General features: G+C 43.0%; 1 protein-coding gene and 1 pseudogene across 1 annotated transcript; one reads left to right on the top strand and one right to left on the bottom strand.

The window, feature by feature from the left end:
- Positions 1 to 492: 492 nt before the first annotated feature.
- Positions 493 to 1,663, bottom strand: LOC118573752 (annotated as a pseudogene).
- Positions 1,664 to 8,550: 6,887 nt separating this feature from the next.
- On the top strand, positions 8,551 to 9,676 carry LOC118573679 (EKC/KEOPS complex subunit LAGE3-like). Its single transcript, XM_036173978.1, has 3 exons — positions 8,551 to 8,888; positions 9,227 to 9,355; positions 9,532 to 9,676. The coding sequence occupies exons 1-3, from the start codon at positions 8,551 to 8,553 to the stop codon at positions 9,674 to 9,676; spliced, it is 612 nt and encodes a 203-aa protein (XP_036029871.1).
- Positions 9,677 to 14,758: the final 5,082 nt, after the last annotated feature.

The following is a 14,758-nucleotide window of genomic DNA, read 5'->3' as shown; positions in this document are numbered from 1 at the left end:
TTTGTTTTTTGTTGGCTGAATGGTACTCTGCATTGAACCCATTATCTCCTAATTGCTAGGTAAGTACTGTTTTTTTCTTATTAAACTCTTATTTCAAACATTACTGTATTTAGTGATTAATGACTGCCCTAGAGTAATTTACTTTTTCTTCCATTCCTTAAACTCTCTTAATTTATTTATTTAAGACTACAAGAAATTCTGAATGCCAGAAATTCTGAATGCCAGGACTTCTCCTTCACAGAAGCACACACATGAGAAAAATGGAGGCTTCTGCCACAGCCAAAAGTTAAGTCACACAAACAAACAAAAAAACACACAATAGGTCAGTTGTATTTTGTGCAACAATAAATTTTTAAGCACCTATTCCTTTAGCAACAGAGAAACAAGCCTATCTAGAGACTTATAGAGGGTGAATCGCATCAAAACATTGAAATCTGAAGGCAAGGTGACAATTATCAAAAACCTCTGTCTTGTCTTGTAGCAAGTAACAGGTTAGTTACTATGACTTCTTCCTCTTCCTCATTTGACAACAACCATAAACTGAAGGTGTTGAATGTTTCTCATGACCAGGGAGAGTTGATCAAGGAAGCTATTGCTGGAAATTTGGAAGAGAACAGGGTCTTCTGTGGTTCACTTCCTAGAAGTGGGAAGGAGACACCATGAGGGAAATGATGAGGCATCTGTTCAGGTCCACCACACCATGCCTTCCCACTTACATCTAACCCACCAGTGTCTCTATTAGGGCACCCCTAGAGTGCACACTGCCTTCCAACCCTGAGGCCACACCCACTCCAGACTTTCAGAAAACTGACACAGCCAAGATAGTGTCATTCACAGTGTACTCCTGTGGAACCATTAATAGCTGGTGCTGGGCATTGGTGACCAGAGGCCTGCGGGCCATGTCTGCCTCCACAGCAGATGGGAAAGGCACTCTTAACAGAGCTGGAAGTGGGCTATGGTTAAGGTACCATCCACTATTAGGTTTCCTATTGCAATGTGGCCTGGTACACTTCTGAGGCCTGTCTGGCACTGTCCCCTTCTGCTGTCCAAGACCAAGACTACATCAGAACCTTCTTTCTGATGATGCTAAACAAGCCTCATCCATCTCCCACCTCCCCAATGGTTTGAGTTTTCTTCTATATCCTGAAGTCCTCAGGACTAGGCAACTCCCTGCCCTGCCAGCATGACATTTCTTGGACTAACTCTCCAGAGTGTACTACTCTGTCCCTTCCCTACCCTGCTGTCAACCTTCCTGCTCACCTACACCAAAGCCTTCCTTTCACGTTTCATCCTCCCTCTCTTCCCATAACCCCTGCCAAGAGTCTCCCAAGAAAGGATACAACTCCAGGAGTCAATTTGCAGTTGTTGCAGCATCTCCACTGGGTCCAGTAAGAAGTGGTGGCTGCTCATCTTGGTGAACAACAGTTGCCTCTTCAGTTGCCACTCCTAACCCTAAAGGGTTCCCTGGGCAGGAGTTGCCTGGAGCAGACTGGCTACTGGCATCTTGTGGGCCATTCTCATAAGGGACGTTGTCTTGGTTACCCTCGGCCACTGAACTCTGAGAATTAGCCTGGACATCAGAAGCTCGAGGTCTATGCTGCACACCCTCATCTTCTTCTTCAAGCCCTGTTCTGCCACCTGCATTCTCATCAGGATCCTGCATGGTGATTCTGACTTTCCACTCAGCTCCCCTGACTCAAGCAAGGAGATGGCTCTCAGGCTCAGCTAAGAAGATGAGGTGGTGGTTACAAGCCCCACCCACTAACATCCAGCATACCACATGAGGCCCACTGAGCTTGCACAATCAAATTCTCATGAGGGTTGGCTCCTGCTGAGCTACTGCCTGGCTCTTGGTGAGTGTGTCTGTCCCACCTCCCCCACACACACACACGTACACAATTCCTGCTTCTTAACTCAGCTTCTCCTCTAGGTGACTTGTACTGATGGAACCTTTCAGTAGAGGATTCCCCCACATTTCTCTATCCTCAAGTGTCACTGCTTCCTTGTCACAGAAAGCCTGAGACTTCAGGAAGCTCTCCGAGGCAGCAGTAGTGCATGGTGTTGCAAGATTGCCTGCTCAATCAGGTCCAGCCTGTGTCCAGCATACCCGCAGTTGTTGGGACCCTAAGAGATAGTTCCGCTGAGCCAAACTGTTCCCACTGAACCCAGAACACCCTTGCACACAATGCAGCTCAACATCCCTCACCAGAGGGGCATCCCTTAATGACACTGATTAGTGTGACTGAAAGAGATTAGTGCTGGCAGAGATTAGAGATAGATCATCACCACATCCCTGTAATCATGATCCTAAGGCTGGACCCTGTGCCAGGGATGGGATGAGATGGGATAGCATGGCATGGGATAGGCCCAGAGGCATGTACCCATGTCCCATAACTGGACGGCAGAAAGCAGTCAGTAGGTTAGTCAGACATGTGCTTGTCCCTCTGGGTATCATCATTGTGTTCATGACCCAAGGGACTCACTTGGAAGAACTACCATCCAGGACAATTGCCTCTGGTTATATTCCAGGACAGAATTCCACAGCAGAAAGGCATTAGGAAGAGGTGTGTTTATGAATGGCCAGTAAGTCACAAATATGAATTAAGAAACAGTGATGTCCTAAAGGGTAGGGTGTTATGGAGAAGGGTAGAACTAGTTTCTATCAGTTTATTTCCTGCTACGTGATAGCACTCAGAGTGTATGGGTCCCTATGAAAGGACCTGAGCACATGGGCCTTTGCACTCTGGGATGAAGGCCAAAGGCACTTTGGTGGTCCAGGCAGCCCTGGAATCCAGGTTCCCAAGAAGCAAGACCCTCATGTCACAGGGCCAACATGGGGCTCACAAGCACATCAAACCTCTGAACAGTAGGCAAATGTTCTTCCAGTATCTCAAGATCATCCTCTGTCAGGCCTATGTGGACATGCTGACAAATGGTCTAGTCCATAGACTGAGTCAGAACAGGATGAATGCTATAGGACTACAGCCAGAGGACTAGGAAGCACATTGCTTCATTTTTATTGGATTCCATCCAGCCAGGTAGGAGTAGGAGAGGTTTGGTGGGTCTGATCAAAAAAGCATAGAGGAATCCAGAAGAACATCAGGCAAAGACTTCTACCAATTTCCAGGAAATCAGTATTTTAAAGCAAGGGAAAATGAAAGTATGACATGTTCAGCAATTACATCATAATTGCTTGTGCATCTATTCCAGTATATGTTTGGGAACAATTTTTTTTAGAATCTCATGCTTTAGATACAAATAGTTTATATCTTTAATTATAGTAATGATGGGCTTGATGATGAATACATTACCTGCTTATGATATACAGTTGGTATAAAAACGCAAGCCAGGTGTGGTAGCTCATACATTCAATCCCAGCATTTGGGTGGCAGAGGCAGGAAGATTTCTATGAGCTGGATGCCAGACTGATCTACATTGTAAGTTATAAGACAGCCAATGCTACACGGTAAGAACCTGTCTAAAAAAGAAAAAATCTGGGCCCAGATCCATTACTTCGAGTTGGTCCACCCTAACATCTACTCCATCTACAAGCTGCTGGAGCAAGTGGAGGACCCAGTGCTGCAGAACCAGATCCAGGACCACGTCATCACCATTGGGGATGAAAACCTGAAGCAAGGCTGTGATCAAAGCCAGTACCTGCTGCCACAGAGCAGCTCTGAGGAGCCTGAGAAACCCATAGAGTCTCTGAGGGGAGGCGAGGTGGTGGTAGAGGAGTCTGCAGAGGCCACAGTGTCCCCAGAAAAACTAGAGAAGGGCAGGTCCTATGGGAAGATGCTTTTAAAAAGTGGCCTCACAAAGTTGGAAGGAAAGATGGCAGAACAGAGCTACGTGCACAGAGGAAAATGGTGAAACTATAGATTTAGCAACTGAATGGTCCATGCTGTAGTAAGAAACAATGTGGGGGCTGGAGAGATGGCTCAGCAGTTAAGAACACTGACTGCTCTTCCAGAGGTCCTGAGTTCAATCCCAGCAACCACATGGTGGCTCACAACCATCTGTAATGAGATCTGGCACCCTCTTCTGGCCTGCAGATATACATGCAGACAGAATACTGTATACATAATAAATAAATTTTAAAAAAGAAGGAAAGAAACAACGTGGAAGTCCATAATCCATGTTGCTGCTGACTATAAAGGGCAAGGAAGCTTCTTTTGCAGTGACTCACAGTGATATGCAGACACACAGTTGAGAATGAGAGACATTGAAGGGTTCTGTGGCAACCTCTCCCAACCCCCACAAAGAAAAGAAACAGTCTAGACAGGAAACTATTGAAGAGAATTCTTAAAAATTGTGAAAAAGATGCTGAAGTGTAGCTCTTCACAGCTGGTGGCTTGTGGTGGGTGTAGGATAGGGAAAGGACTCAATTATTTTTAAGGTGCTGGCCACTGGGAGTTTGTCCATGCTCCAGTGAGTATATGGGCAACACAAATTGGACTTTGTATTTTTTTTTCTTTTTTTTCCTTTTGTTTTGGAGGAAGTCACAAGGGTGGAGGATGGGGGATGGGTCTGAGAGGACTAGGAGGTGAATGTGATCAGAGTGCATTATGTGACATTTCCAAATAATTAATTTTTTAAAAGTTTAAAAAAAGAGGGGAAAAAAGAATTTCGAGGCAATGACAGGTTCTAGTCAAAGTTTACAGACAAGACAGAAAAAGAAGAAAATTTTATTAATGAAAGTAACTCTCAAAAATCCACAGGGAAGTGACTCAATGGTGGAGCTGGAATTTCTCCCCCTGAAATCTATTCTCATATGCCATAATTGTCAGTATGTGGCTGAGAAGCAGCCCACCAGCCTGATACATAGCCCATGGTGCTGTGTGCAGTTAGACAGCATACAATGACAAGCTCTAGACAATGAAATGCATTTGTCATATCCATGGCAACGCCTTTGAGGCGCTGGTGCACACTTGCCACCACTCTTACCTCTGCTGGCTGAAAGTCCAGTTCACAGACTGAGTGTGACTCCTGCAGTGTACACCAAGTCAGAATTCTGAAAAACAACCTGGACATACTTACTCAGTGCAATCTGGCTCACGCATGTCCTATGACCCAAACACTCACTCCTGAGTACATTTCCCAGAGAATTTCAGACAGGAGGAACAGAGGGATGCAGGAACAGGCGCATTTACTGATGGTAGTTTGGTTCTGGAGTAACCCAGGTTACCATCTCAGTAGGAACGGGGAATAAAATGCTGTCAGACACAATGAGATACTATTCAGGGTTTAGAAACAAAAGTGTAGGATTTGAACAATCGGTGGTGGTAAGTGGGTGTCTCTAAGGGGCAGAAAATGGGGGAAGGTCCTGGGGTAAACAAAGGATGTCAGCAAACTCTCCATCAAAGAGATCTTTCACTAACTTGTTCTTTCTCGTGCTCCCCCTAGCACCTTCCCAGGCTCTCACTGAGAGTGCCCTAAGCAGCCTTTTGTAAATCCTTGAAGAATGTGGTCTTCTGAATGCCAGTAGTTTACTCTCTCCTGTGCCCTCTCGGGATACTGAGCTCTTTGAATATGCTTCAGACAATCATCCCTCCTGTCTGACATGATGTTTGGCAAACAGCAAGGGAATTTTGTTTGCTTGCTTGTTTGTTTTTCTCATATAAGTTACAAATTTAGTTGATAAGTTACAATGGACTTAATAAAATTCATTAAATATAGACTTGAGTGCAAAAAAATGCAACATAATTCAGAAAAGAATTCAAAGTGAAAAACAAGACAGAACAGATTTCCATTTTCTTCTACATTCCAACTTCTTTTTTTTTAGATTTATTTATTTATTATGTATACAGAAGAGGGCGCCAGATCTCATTACAGATGGTTGTGAGCCACTATGTGGTTGCTGGGAATTGAACTCAGGACCTCTGGAAGAGCAGTTGGTGCTTTTAACCTCTGGGCCATCTCTCCAGCCCTACACTCCAACTTCCTTCCTCTTAACCACAGGAATACCAGAATTTATTTTCTAAGTTAACAGATATTTTAAAGCTTCCCTCTTCCAAAAGGCAACAATAGGGTGGAGCACCCAAAGGGGCCAATGCAATCTAGCTATTAGGCCCCAAGATAAAGTAGCAGCCAGTGCACATACCCAATACCTAGGGAAGGATGTCTGTAACACGAATCTTAAAAGTTCTTATTAATAAAAACAAACCCAGGGCCAGGTATTGGGGTGAACACTGAATGATCAGAGAAACAGAACAAGCCACAGCCACCTAACCTCGCCAGTTCCTCACCTGATCCTATTTCCTCAGACTGGAAGCCTCTGTGTTCTCATCCAAATGGGTCTCAGCTGAACAGCTCAAAAGCCTAAAAGCTTAACCAGGCTAGTTCCTGGTCCTCACACCTTATATACCTTTCTGCTTTCTGCCATCACTTTCTGGGACTAAAGGCGTGTGTCACCATGCTTGGTTGTTTCCAGTGTGGTTTTGAACTCACAGAGATCCAGACGGATTAATGCCTTTGGAATGCTAGGATTAAAAATGTGTGCTACCACTACCTAACCTCTATGTTTAATATTATGGCTGTTCTGTTCTCTGACCCCCAAAAAAAGTTTATTGGGGTGCACAATATTTCAACCACAGATGTCCCACCTAAAGAACATTAAGTTAGACTTAACTCCGTCTGCCTTGTTGAGGCCTAGCAAAAAATGAGAATGCAAAATGCTGCATGGTCTGTACCAACAGGGCAACCTGGCCTGGATAAGAGGTGATGGAAATTTTCCTTATTCTAGAGTCTTTAGCAGTCAATTTGCTAAAAGTGATGGAGAAGAGAAAGGTAACTATGCATTTACTTCTGGTGATTTCTCTTGTGGGAATAGGTCCATGGCATCAAGACATATTCTTGTATCCTACCCATTCTTGGATGATGGGAAGTGAACCCAGCCACAAGCAAAATGGCCCACCCAGACTCTTTTCTTTACTCACATAATCAGTACATTGCCAGAAACTATGGATTCTTTTTTAACTGTACCTTGGAGGGGTGGTTCTGAGGGACCAGATACTGGAAGGCCATCACTACTTTCGTGAGTGAAGAGAAAGGCACCATGAAGACTCTGGTGAAGGATGGTTAAGGCACCATGTAACACTGACCTTATAACTCAAATTTCCCTGTCACTCTGAGATCCCTGTTTACCACCACTACCACTACCACCACCACCACCACTCCCTGCCTGGGCTACCCTCTGGCCTCTGTTCCAAATTTGGAACCACTCATCTCCACTAGACCAAGTCCTCAGCTGTCTTCTTTCTCATTGTTTCCCTGGATATATTGCCCCATGCTATCAATAAGCCACCCACTGCACAAAACATCCCCTACCTAATTGGCTACCTTGAATAGGATACACATGAAAAAAATCTTCCTAGTGTTCTGGCTGTGTGCCCAAGGCACCCAGACAGACTGTAGACCAAACCACCATCCAGTATATCCACACAAGCCTGATAAAGGATCGCTCTGTATCCTGGTACATTGGATACTCCAGATTCTGTCAAGACATCTCCAATCAGGCCACAGATATGAGGCACTAGGTAGGATTACATTGTCTGTGGCTCCTGGCTCTTCATGACCAACAGGAGCACCAATGGCTCTGTGTCTCCAGAGTATCCTAATCCTTCATCCTCAACTGCTGCAGCAGCAGCAGCAGCATCTTGGTCTTCAGCCTGCATGGTTGCTCACCCTTCTTACACACCTAACAGGAATCCACAGTCCCTCACCACCTGAACGCCTCCAAGCAGGAAACACAACTGAGCAGACAATCCCCTCCCCAAGAGGGAAACACAGGAGAAGCTCTACCCCTGAAAGCACTCATGGCTTCACTGAGAGTGTAAGTACAACTCTTTCACATGACTAAGGGCGAGCTTGTGTGCTGGGCTCCAAACAGAGGCTGCTGCTATGACAGATGGTTTCTATAAGCCCACCCTGCTCGTGGATCACAGTAATCAAGGGCTGTGGTGAGCTTACTCTTTCAGTCACACTAATCAGTATCACTAGGCCATGCCCAGCTGAAGAGCACTGAATTGTGTATGAGGGTGTTGTGGGTCCAGGCAGAACCATCATAGCAGGATCCTGACATGTCAGGGTGTTCGGGACACTGGTCAGTCAGCTTGCACTCTGAATACCCAGGTAGCACCACCCACCCACTCCTGCTGCCAGGCTGAGCTTCCCTGGCAGCTAGCTTGCTGGGATCAGTGCCGCTCATGGGTGGGGCAGTTTGGAGGAAACCTATATTGGAGAGTCCCATATCTCCCCCACAAGGAGGGAGCTGTGTGAGAGAGCTGTACTTTGTGGGCTCTCAGAGGCGCACCCCCACCCCCACCGACTTCTGCCGGGGGCGCGCTTGCATGAGAATCTGAACAGAACGCTAGTTTAGCGGGAACCAATCCTCGCGAGATCTTGTTTGCACATGCGCATTGGGCCTCACGTGCTTTTCTCTGTATAAACCCGCTGCACTTGGCACAAGTACTTCCTTTTCTCGGCCGAGTGTGAGTGGTCCGGTTGTGTTAGTGGCAGGGTTGGAGTGCTGAGGAGAAAGCCAGAGTAGTCATGCAGAACCCTGATGAGGGCATAGATGGGAGAGCAGGGGCTGAAGAAGGTGAGGATGGGCAGCAGAGTCCTCAAGCACCCGAAGCCCAGGCTAGCTCTCAAAGTTCGGCGACTGAAGGTGACCATGGCAGCTTCCCTCAGAGTGGCCCACAAGATTCCAGTAGCCCAGCTGCTCCTGGTAGCCAGGCTGCTCCAGGCAGCCCCAGCCCAGCCAGTCCCGTAGGGTCCGGTGCAGCCGCTGAAGAGGCGGCTGTTGTTCCCCACAGCGAGCAGCCACCACTTGTCCCTGGACCCAGCGGAGATACTGCATCAACAACTGGAAATCGACTCCTGGAGTTGTATCCTTTCCTAAGAGACCCTAGGCAGGGGCCACTGGATCATAGGGAGGCTAAAACTTCCATGGAAGGCTTTTGGGGCACGGGGCACAGATGACTAGGGAAAGGGCAGATGGGTGTAGTGTGGGCAGTCCAGTACAGCAGTTGACATCCTGACAGGACAAGGAGACTCCTTGCCTTAGAGGGCTGAAGTGTATAGAAGAAGACCCGAATCACTGGGGAGGTAGGAGGTGATTGGGCTCGGGTGGCAGGAGCGCTCATTGACAGGCAGGCCTAGGGAAGTGTATCCAGGCAAAGGGAAACTAAGTAGTGGATGGTACCTTAACCTTATCTCCTCCCAGCTCTGTAACAGTGCCTTTCAGGTCTGCAGTGGAGGCAGACATGGCCCGCAGATCCCTGGTCTCCAATTCCCGTCGCCAGCAAGTGATGGTTCAGCAGGAGCTCACAGTGAATGACAGTATCTTGGCTGTGTCAGTATTCCTAAAGTCTGGAGTAGGGGTGCCTCCGGGTTGGGAGGCAGTGTGCATTCTAGGGGTGCCCTAATGGAGACACTGGTGAACTTAATGTAAGCAGGAAAGCACAGTGTGGTGGACCTAAACAGGTCCCTCATCATTTCCCTGACAGTGCTTCTTTCTCTCAATTTCAGTAGGTGGACTACTGAAGACCCTGTCCTCTTCAGAATTTCCATCAACACTTTCCTTGACCAGCTCTCCCTGGTGATGAGAAACATTCAGCGCCTGGAGTTTGTTGCTGTTGTCAAACGAGGACGAAGAAGAAGCCGTGAATCCTAACGTGTTGCCAGATACAAGAAAAGTCAGAGGTGTTTCATGTTTTGAGTAATTGTTATTTTGCCCATAAAGGTTCAGTGTTTCAATACTGTGTGCCACGTTAATGTCTCATGGTTGGATTGTTTCCCAGTTGCTGAAGGAGTGGGTGTTTAAATGTTATTAGACAAAATAAAAATTAGCAAATATTTTTCATCTGACTTTACTTTTGACTATGGCAAAAAAACGCCAGATTTTCTCATCCGTGTGCTTTTGTGGAGGAGAAATTCTGGGATTTAAATGTTGGAACAGTCCAAAAGAATTTAGGACAACTTAGGATATGGGAGGAAAGATAAATTACTTAAATATATTCAGAGTATTTAATTGATCTGATTTTTTTTTATTTTAGCATGCAATGTAGCTAATTTCCTTGTGGCATTTTCTTTTTTCTTTCTTTCTTTTTTTTTTGGGGGTTTTTCAAGACTGGGTTTCTCTGTGTAGCTTTGCACCTTTCCTGGAACCCACTTGGTAGCCCAGGCTGGCCTCGAACTCACAGAGATCCTCCTGGCTCTGCCTCCTGAGTGCTGGGACACGCCTGGCGGCTTGTGGCATTTTCATACATGCTTTTTTATTGCTCTCTTTCCTTCATTCCCTGTTTTCATAAGCTGTTCCCACTTTAACCCTATCATCTCCTATATTCCTCTCCCTTTTATTTTTATGTCATATATATTCATTCACCCTTCCCACTCCTCTTCCTTAAAGCTTTTTTCACTTCTCTGTCCTCTTTCTACTTTACTGGCTATATCCACACTACGTCCCACGTAATATATCTATATAAGAAATTAGGTAATTTTTTAATATTTAACATGTTGGGTTTTTGTTTCTGAGCCTTGATTTTCTTCACTTAATATATTTTATAGCGCCATTCATTTTCTTGCAAATTGGATGGTTTCATTTTAATGGGTTAATAAAATTCCATATGTATATGAACCTTAATTATATTATCTGTACATTAGTTGATAGACAACTAGCTATTGATTCCAATTTTTAGCTATTGTAAAAGAATTGCAAATAACAAGAATAACACGGGGAAGTGCCTTTGTAGTAGGATGTAGAATCTGTTAGGTATTTGTTCAGGGGTGCTATCAGAGTCTTAAGGTAGTTGTATTTTTAGCTTTTTGAGAAAACTGCACACTAGTGTACTAACATTCAAAGATTTCCCCCTTCCCCAAATCTTCACCAGCATCTGTTATCATTTGTTCTCTTGATAACAGCCATTCTGTTTGTTTGTTTGTTTGTTTGTTTGTTTGTTTGTTTGGGTTTTGGTTGGTTGGTTGGTTGGTTGGTTTGGTTTGTTCATTTTTCCCTGTGTAGTCCAAGCTGTCCTGAAACTCACTCTGTAGATGAGGCTGGCCTCAAACTCAGATATCCTCCTGTCTCTGCCTCACAAGTGCTAGGATTAAAGGTATGTGCCACCACTCTCTGGTGATAATAGCCATTTTAACTGGGCTCATGGGACAGACTCTCAGTGCAGTTTTAATTTGTTTCCCTGGTGGTGATGATATTGAATAAATTTTTAAATATTTATTGGTCGTTTGGTATTTTTTTCTCTTTATAACTTTCTGTCCAGCTCCTTAACCCATCCTGAAATTTTTACTTATTTCACAATTTTATGTAAATGCATGTTACATAGAAAATATATTTTGATAATATTGTTCTGTTACCTCCTTACCCCTCCTACTTTCATGTCGTGTGTGTGTGTGTGTGTGTGTGTGTGTGTGTGTGTGACTGAATTTAATTAGGGTTGTTTGCCTGAGCATGAGTTATTTATTTAAGCAAAGGCAACTTCATATAACCTATACCTCTGACAAATATGACTCATCCTCCCTCAGCAACCTTTATCTGCCTGTAGCTCCTCAGGAAAATGTGGGCCCATACAAGTCTCTCACATGTCTATGATGGAATGTTTCTGATCTAAGTCTTATGCAGGTAGCTAGCTGCTTCTGCTGTGAATTCATGGAGGCATCAGATATGTCATGCACAGAAGACAGCATTTCACAGCACTCCTTCCCATCCTCCTAGCCCATTTTTTGGTTGGGTTGTTTGTTTTCTTGTTTGTTTTGTTTTGTTTTGTTTTAGTTCTTTGTATATTCTAGATATTAATCCTCAGGTATGTAGTTCAAAAATATTTTCTCCTATTCTGTAGGCTAACTCTTCTCTCATTTGACTTTCTTTTGCTATATGGAAGCTTTTTAATTTTGTGAGGTCCTATCTGCCAATAGTTAGCCTCATTTCCTGATCATTTGGGGGTCTATTCAGAAAGCCCTTACCTGTGTCAGTATCTTTTCCTAACTCAGAACAGTTTGAAAAGTGTTGATACTAGTTTTTCTTTGATGATCTGGTAGAATTCAGCAGTGATGCAATCTGGGCATGAACTTTTTTAGTCTTGAGGGTTTTTTAATTACTAATTCTTCTTTAATCTTACAACTTGTCACAGATTTGTTTAAATTATTTGTCTCATCTTGGTTTAATTTTAGTAGATCATATACATCTATAAATTCATCCATTTATTTTAGATTTACCAATTTGGTGAAGCATGTGTTTTTAAGGTTTAGCCTAGTGATGTTCTGAATTTCATTAGTATTTGTCAAAATAGCTCCCTTTTCATCTCTAATTTTTTAAATAAATCTTTTATTGTTATTTTACTTATTTCTATAGTGTGTATGATGTATATGTGGACAACTTTGTAGAGTTTATTCTCTCTTTCCACCTTTACATGAATCCCAAGTATCAAACTCAAGTTGTCAGGTTTGTGAAGCAAGAATTTTAACTCAATAAGCCATCTTGCCCCCCTTTGCCCTGATCTTGATTATTTCTTTCCTTTCCATCTACTGATTTTAGGGTTAGCCTGTTCTTTTTCCAAGGACCATATCATGAAGTTATTTATTTGTGATCTCCAATTTTACAGAAAGGGGGACAGGGAATTGTGCTCATTCAAGTGTGGAGGCCGGAGATTGTTATCACAGGATTTCACTGAACATAGAGCTTGCCAATTTAGCTAGAATTCCTTGACTAGCAAGCTCCCAGAGTCCTCCTATCATTGCCTTCTCACCTCTGAGATTAGAGCATGGACCACTGCACCTGACTTTTTTTTCCCCACAGATACTAGAGCTACAAACTCAGGTCCTCAGGCTCCCACAGCAAGCACTTTACCAACTAAGCTATTTACCCAGCCCTGAGATTACTCATCTTTCTTAACATAGGCCCCTAGACCTATAAACTCACTTCTTAGGACTACTTTCATCCTATCTGCTGGGTTTTAGAATACTGTTTTCAATCATTTTTAGTAATTTTTTGAATTCCTTGATTTCTTCAAAGGACTAGTCATCATACAATGGTGTGTTGTTTAGGCTGGGCTTGGTGGCACATACCTGTGGTTGAAGGACAGCCTCAGCTACATAATGAGTTAGGGGTTAATATGGACTGCATGAGGCCCTACTTCAAAAAAAATCAGTGTGTTATTTAATCTCTATGAGTTGGTGAATGTTCTATAGTTTCTCTTGCTGTTGATTTGTAGTCTTACTCCATTGTGATCAGCTAGAAAATAAGAAATTATCACAATTTTCCCATATTTTATGATGTGTTTTTTTTCCTCCTATATGATTTATTTTAGAGAAAGTCCATGGGTTGCTGAGAACAATGTGTACTCTGAAGTGTTTGGATGGGTTGGGGTTTTTTTAGATGTCTTTTAAGTCCATTTGTGCTATGAATCATTTACCTTCAATGTTTCTGTTTACTTTCTATCTAGATGACCTGCCTACTGATGAGAATAGGGTATTGAAGTTACCCACCATTATTGTGGTGCTGAGATTAATCTGTGGCTTTACCTATAGTAGTGTTTGTACTGTGAAATTGTATACAATTTACAATACTTTGATGCATATACATTTAGAATTGTAATATCCTCTTGCCAGACTGTTCTTATAATCAGTGTCAAGTGATCTCCTTTGTATCTTCTTACTGGTTTTGGCTTAAACCCTATTTTGTCATCTATTAGAATTTCTACTTGTTTCCTAATAGTGTTTGCATGGAATTCATTTTTTTCATCCTTTTACCCTAAAGAAGTATCTATCTTTTATGGTGATGTGCATTTCTTGGAGACAACAAATAGGTGGACACTGCCTTTTAATCCAGTCTAATAGTCTGTCTTTTAGTGTAGTAATTGAGATCATTAAGTTATTGTTGAAATGTGCTTATTATTACCCGTCACTTTGTTGATTTTGTAATGCTTTCTATTTTTTCCTACTCCTCTCATCCTCATCTGTTATTCAAATGTTTGTTCTTCCCTGTAGCCTCATATGTGTTTGTCTATCTCTTCAGTCTGAAGAACTCCTTCAAGTATCTTGTAGAGAGAGAGAGCTAGTCTAATAGTCATTAATTCCTTAAGTCTAATTTTTATCATGGAAAGTTTTCCTTTTTCATTCAATTATGACAGATGGCTTTTCTGGGTATAGTAGTCCGGATTGGCAAGTGTTGTCTTTCAAAACATGAAAAATATCATAGCAAGCTCTCTGGATTTAAAGTTTTTGCTTAGAAATTTGCAGCTACTCTGATGAGCCTTCCTTTATAGATGACTTGTCACTTCTCTCTTGCTGCTTTCAATATTTTCCTTTGTTCTGTATATTTAGTGGCTTTAATTAGAATATGAGGAAAGAAAGTTCTCTGGTCTTGTCTATTTGGCGTTAGAAATGCTTCTTATACCTGGATTGACAACGTTCTAATTTAGGAAATTTTTTTCTGTTATTTCATTGAAAATGTTTTCTATGCCTTTAGAATGGAATTCTTCATCTTTTGATCCTATGAATCTTAAAGTTGGTCTTTTCATAGTATCCAGAATATCTTGGAAGTTGTATTTATCTTCTTAGTAATTTTTCTTTTTTTAACATAATTTCTTTTTTGATTCTTTGGGAATTTCACATCATGCACCCCAATTCTGCTCATTTCCCAGTCCTTCCATATCTGCCCTTCACTTTTGCAGCATTCTCCCCCCCAAAAAAAAGGAAATTTAAAAAATTAAAACCAACCCCCCCCCCCAAAAAAAAAAACCCA

This window comes from Onychomys torridus, chromosome X, assembly GCF_903995425.1.
Source record: "Onychomys torridus chromosome X, mOncTor1.1, whole genome shotgun sequence".
In the NCBI taxonomy this organism is placed as follows: domain Eukaryota; kingdom Metazoa; phylum Chordata; class Mammalia; order Rodentia; family Cricetidae; genus Onychomys; species Onychomys torridus.
The sequence above is the reverse complement of the archived record's forward strand: the minus strand, read 5'-3'. Positions and strand labels throughout refer to the sequence as shown.

Bases quoted from the DNA above. Each gene is read 5' to 3' on its own strand.
- LOC118573679 (XM_036173978.1), top strand. From the start codon at position 8,551: ATGCAGAACCCTGATGAGGGCATAGATGGGAGAGCAGGGGCTGAAGAA. The intron at 8,889-9,226 runs GTATCCTTTCCT...ATCTCCTCCCAG, and splicing joins GGAAATCGACTCCTGGAGTT to CTCTGTAACAGTGCCTTTCA. The intron at 9,356-9,531 runs GTCAGTATTCCT...TCTCAATTTCAG, and splicing joins AATGACAGTATCTTGGCTGT to TAGGTGGACTACTGAAGACC.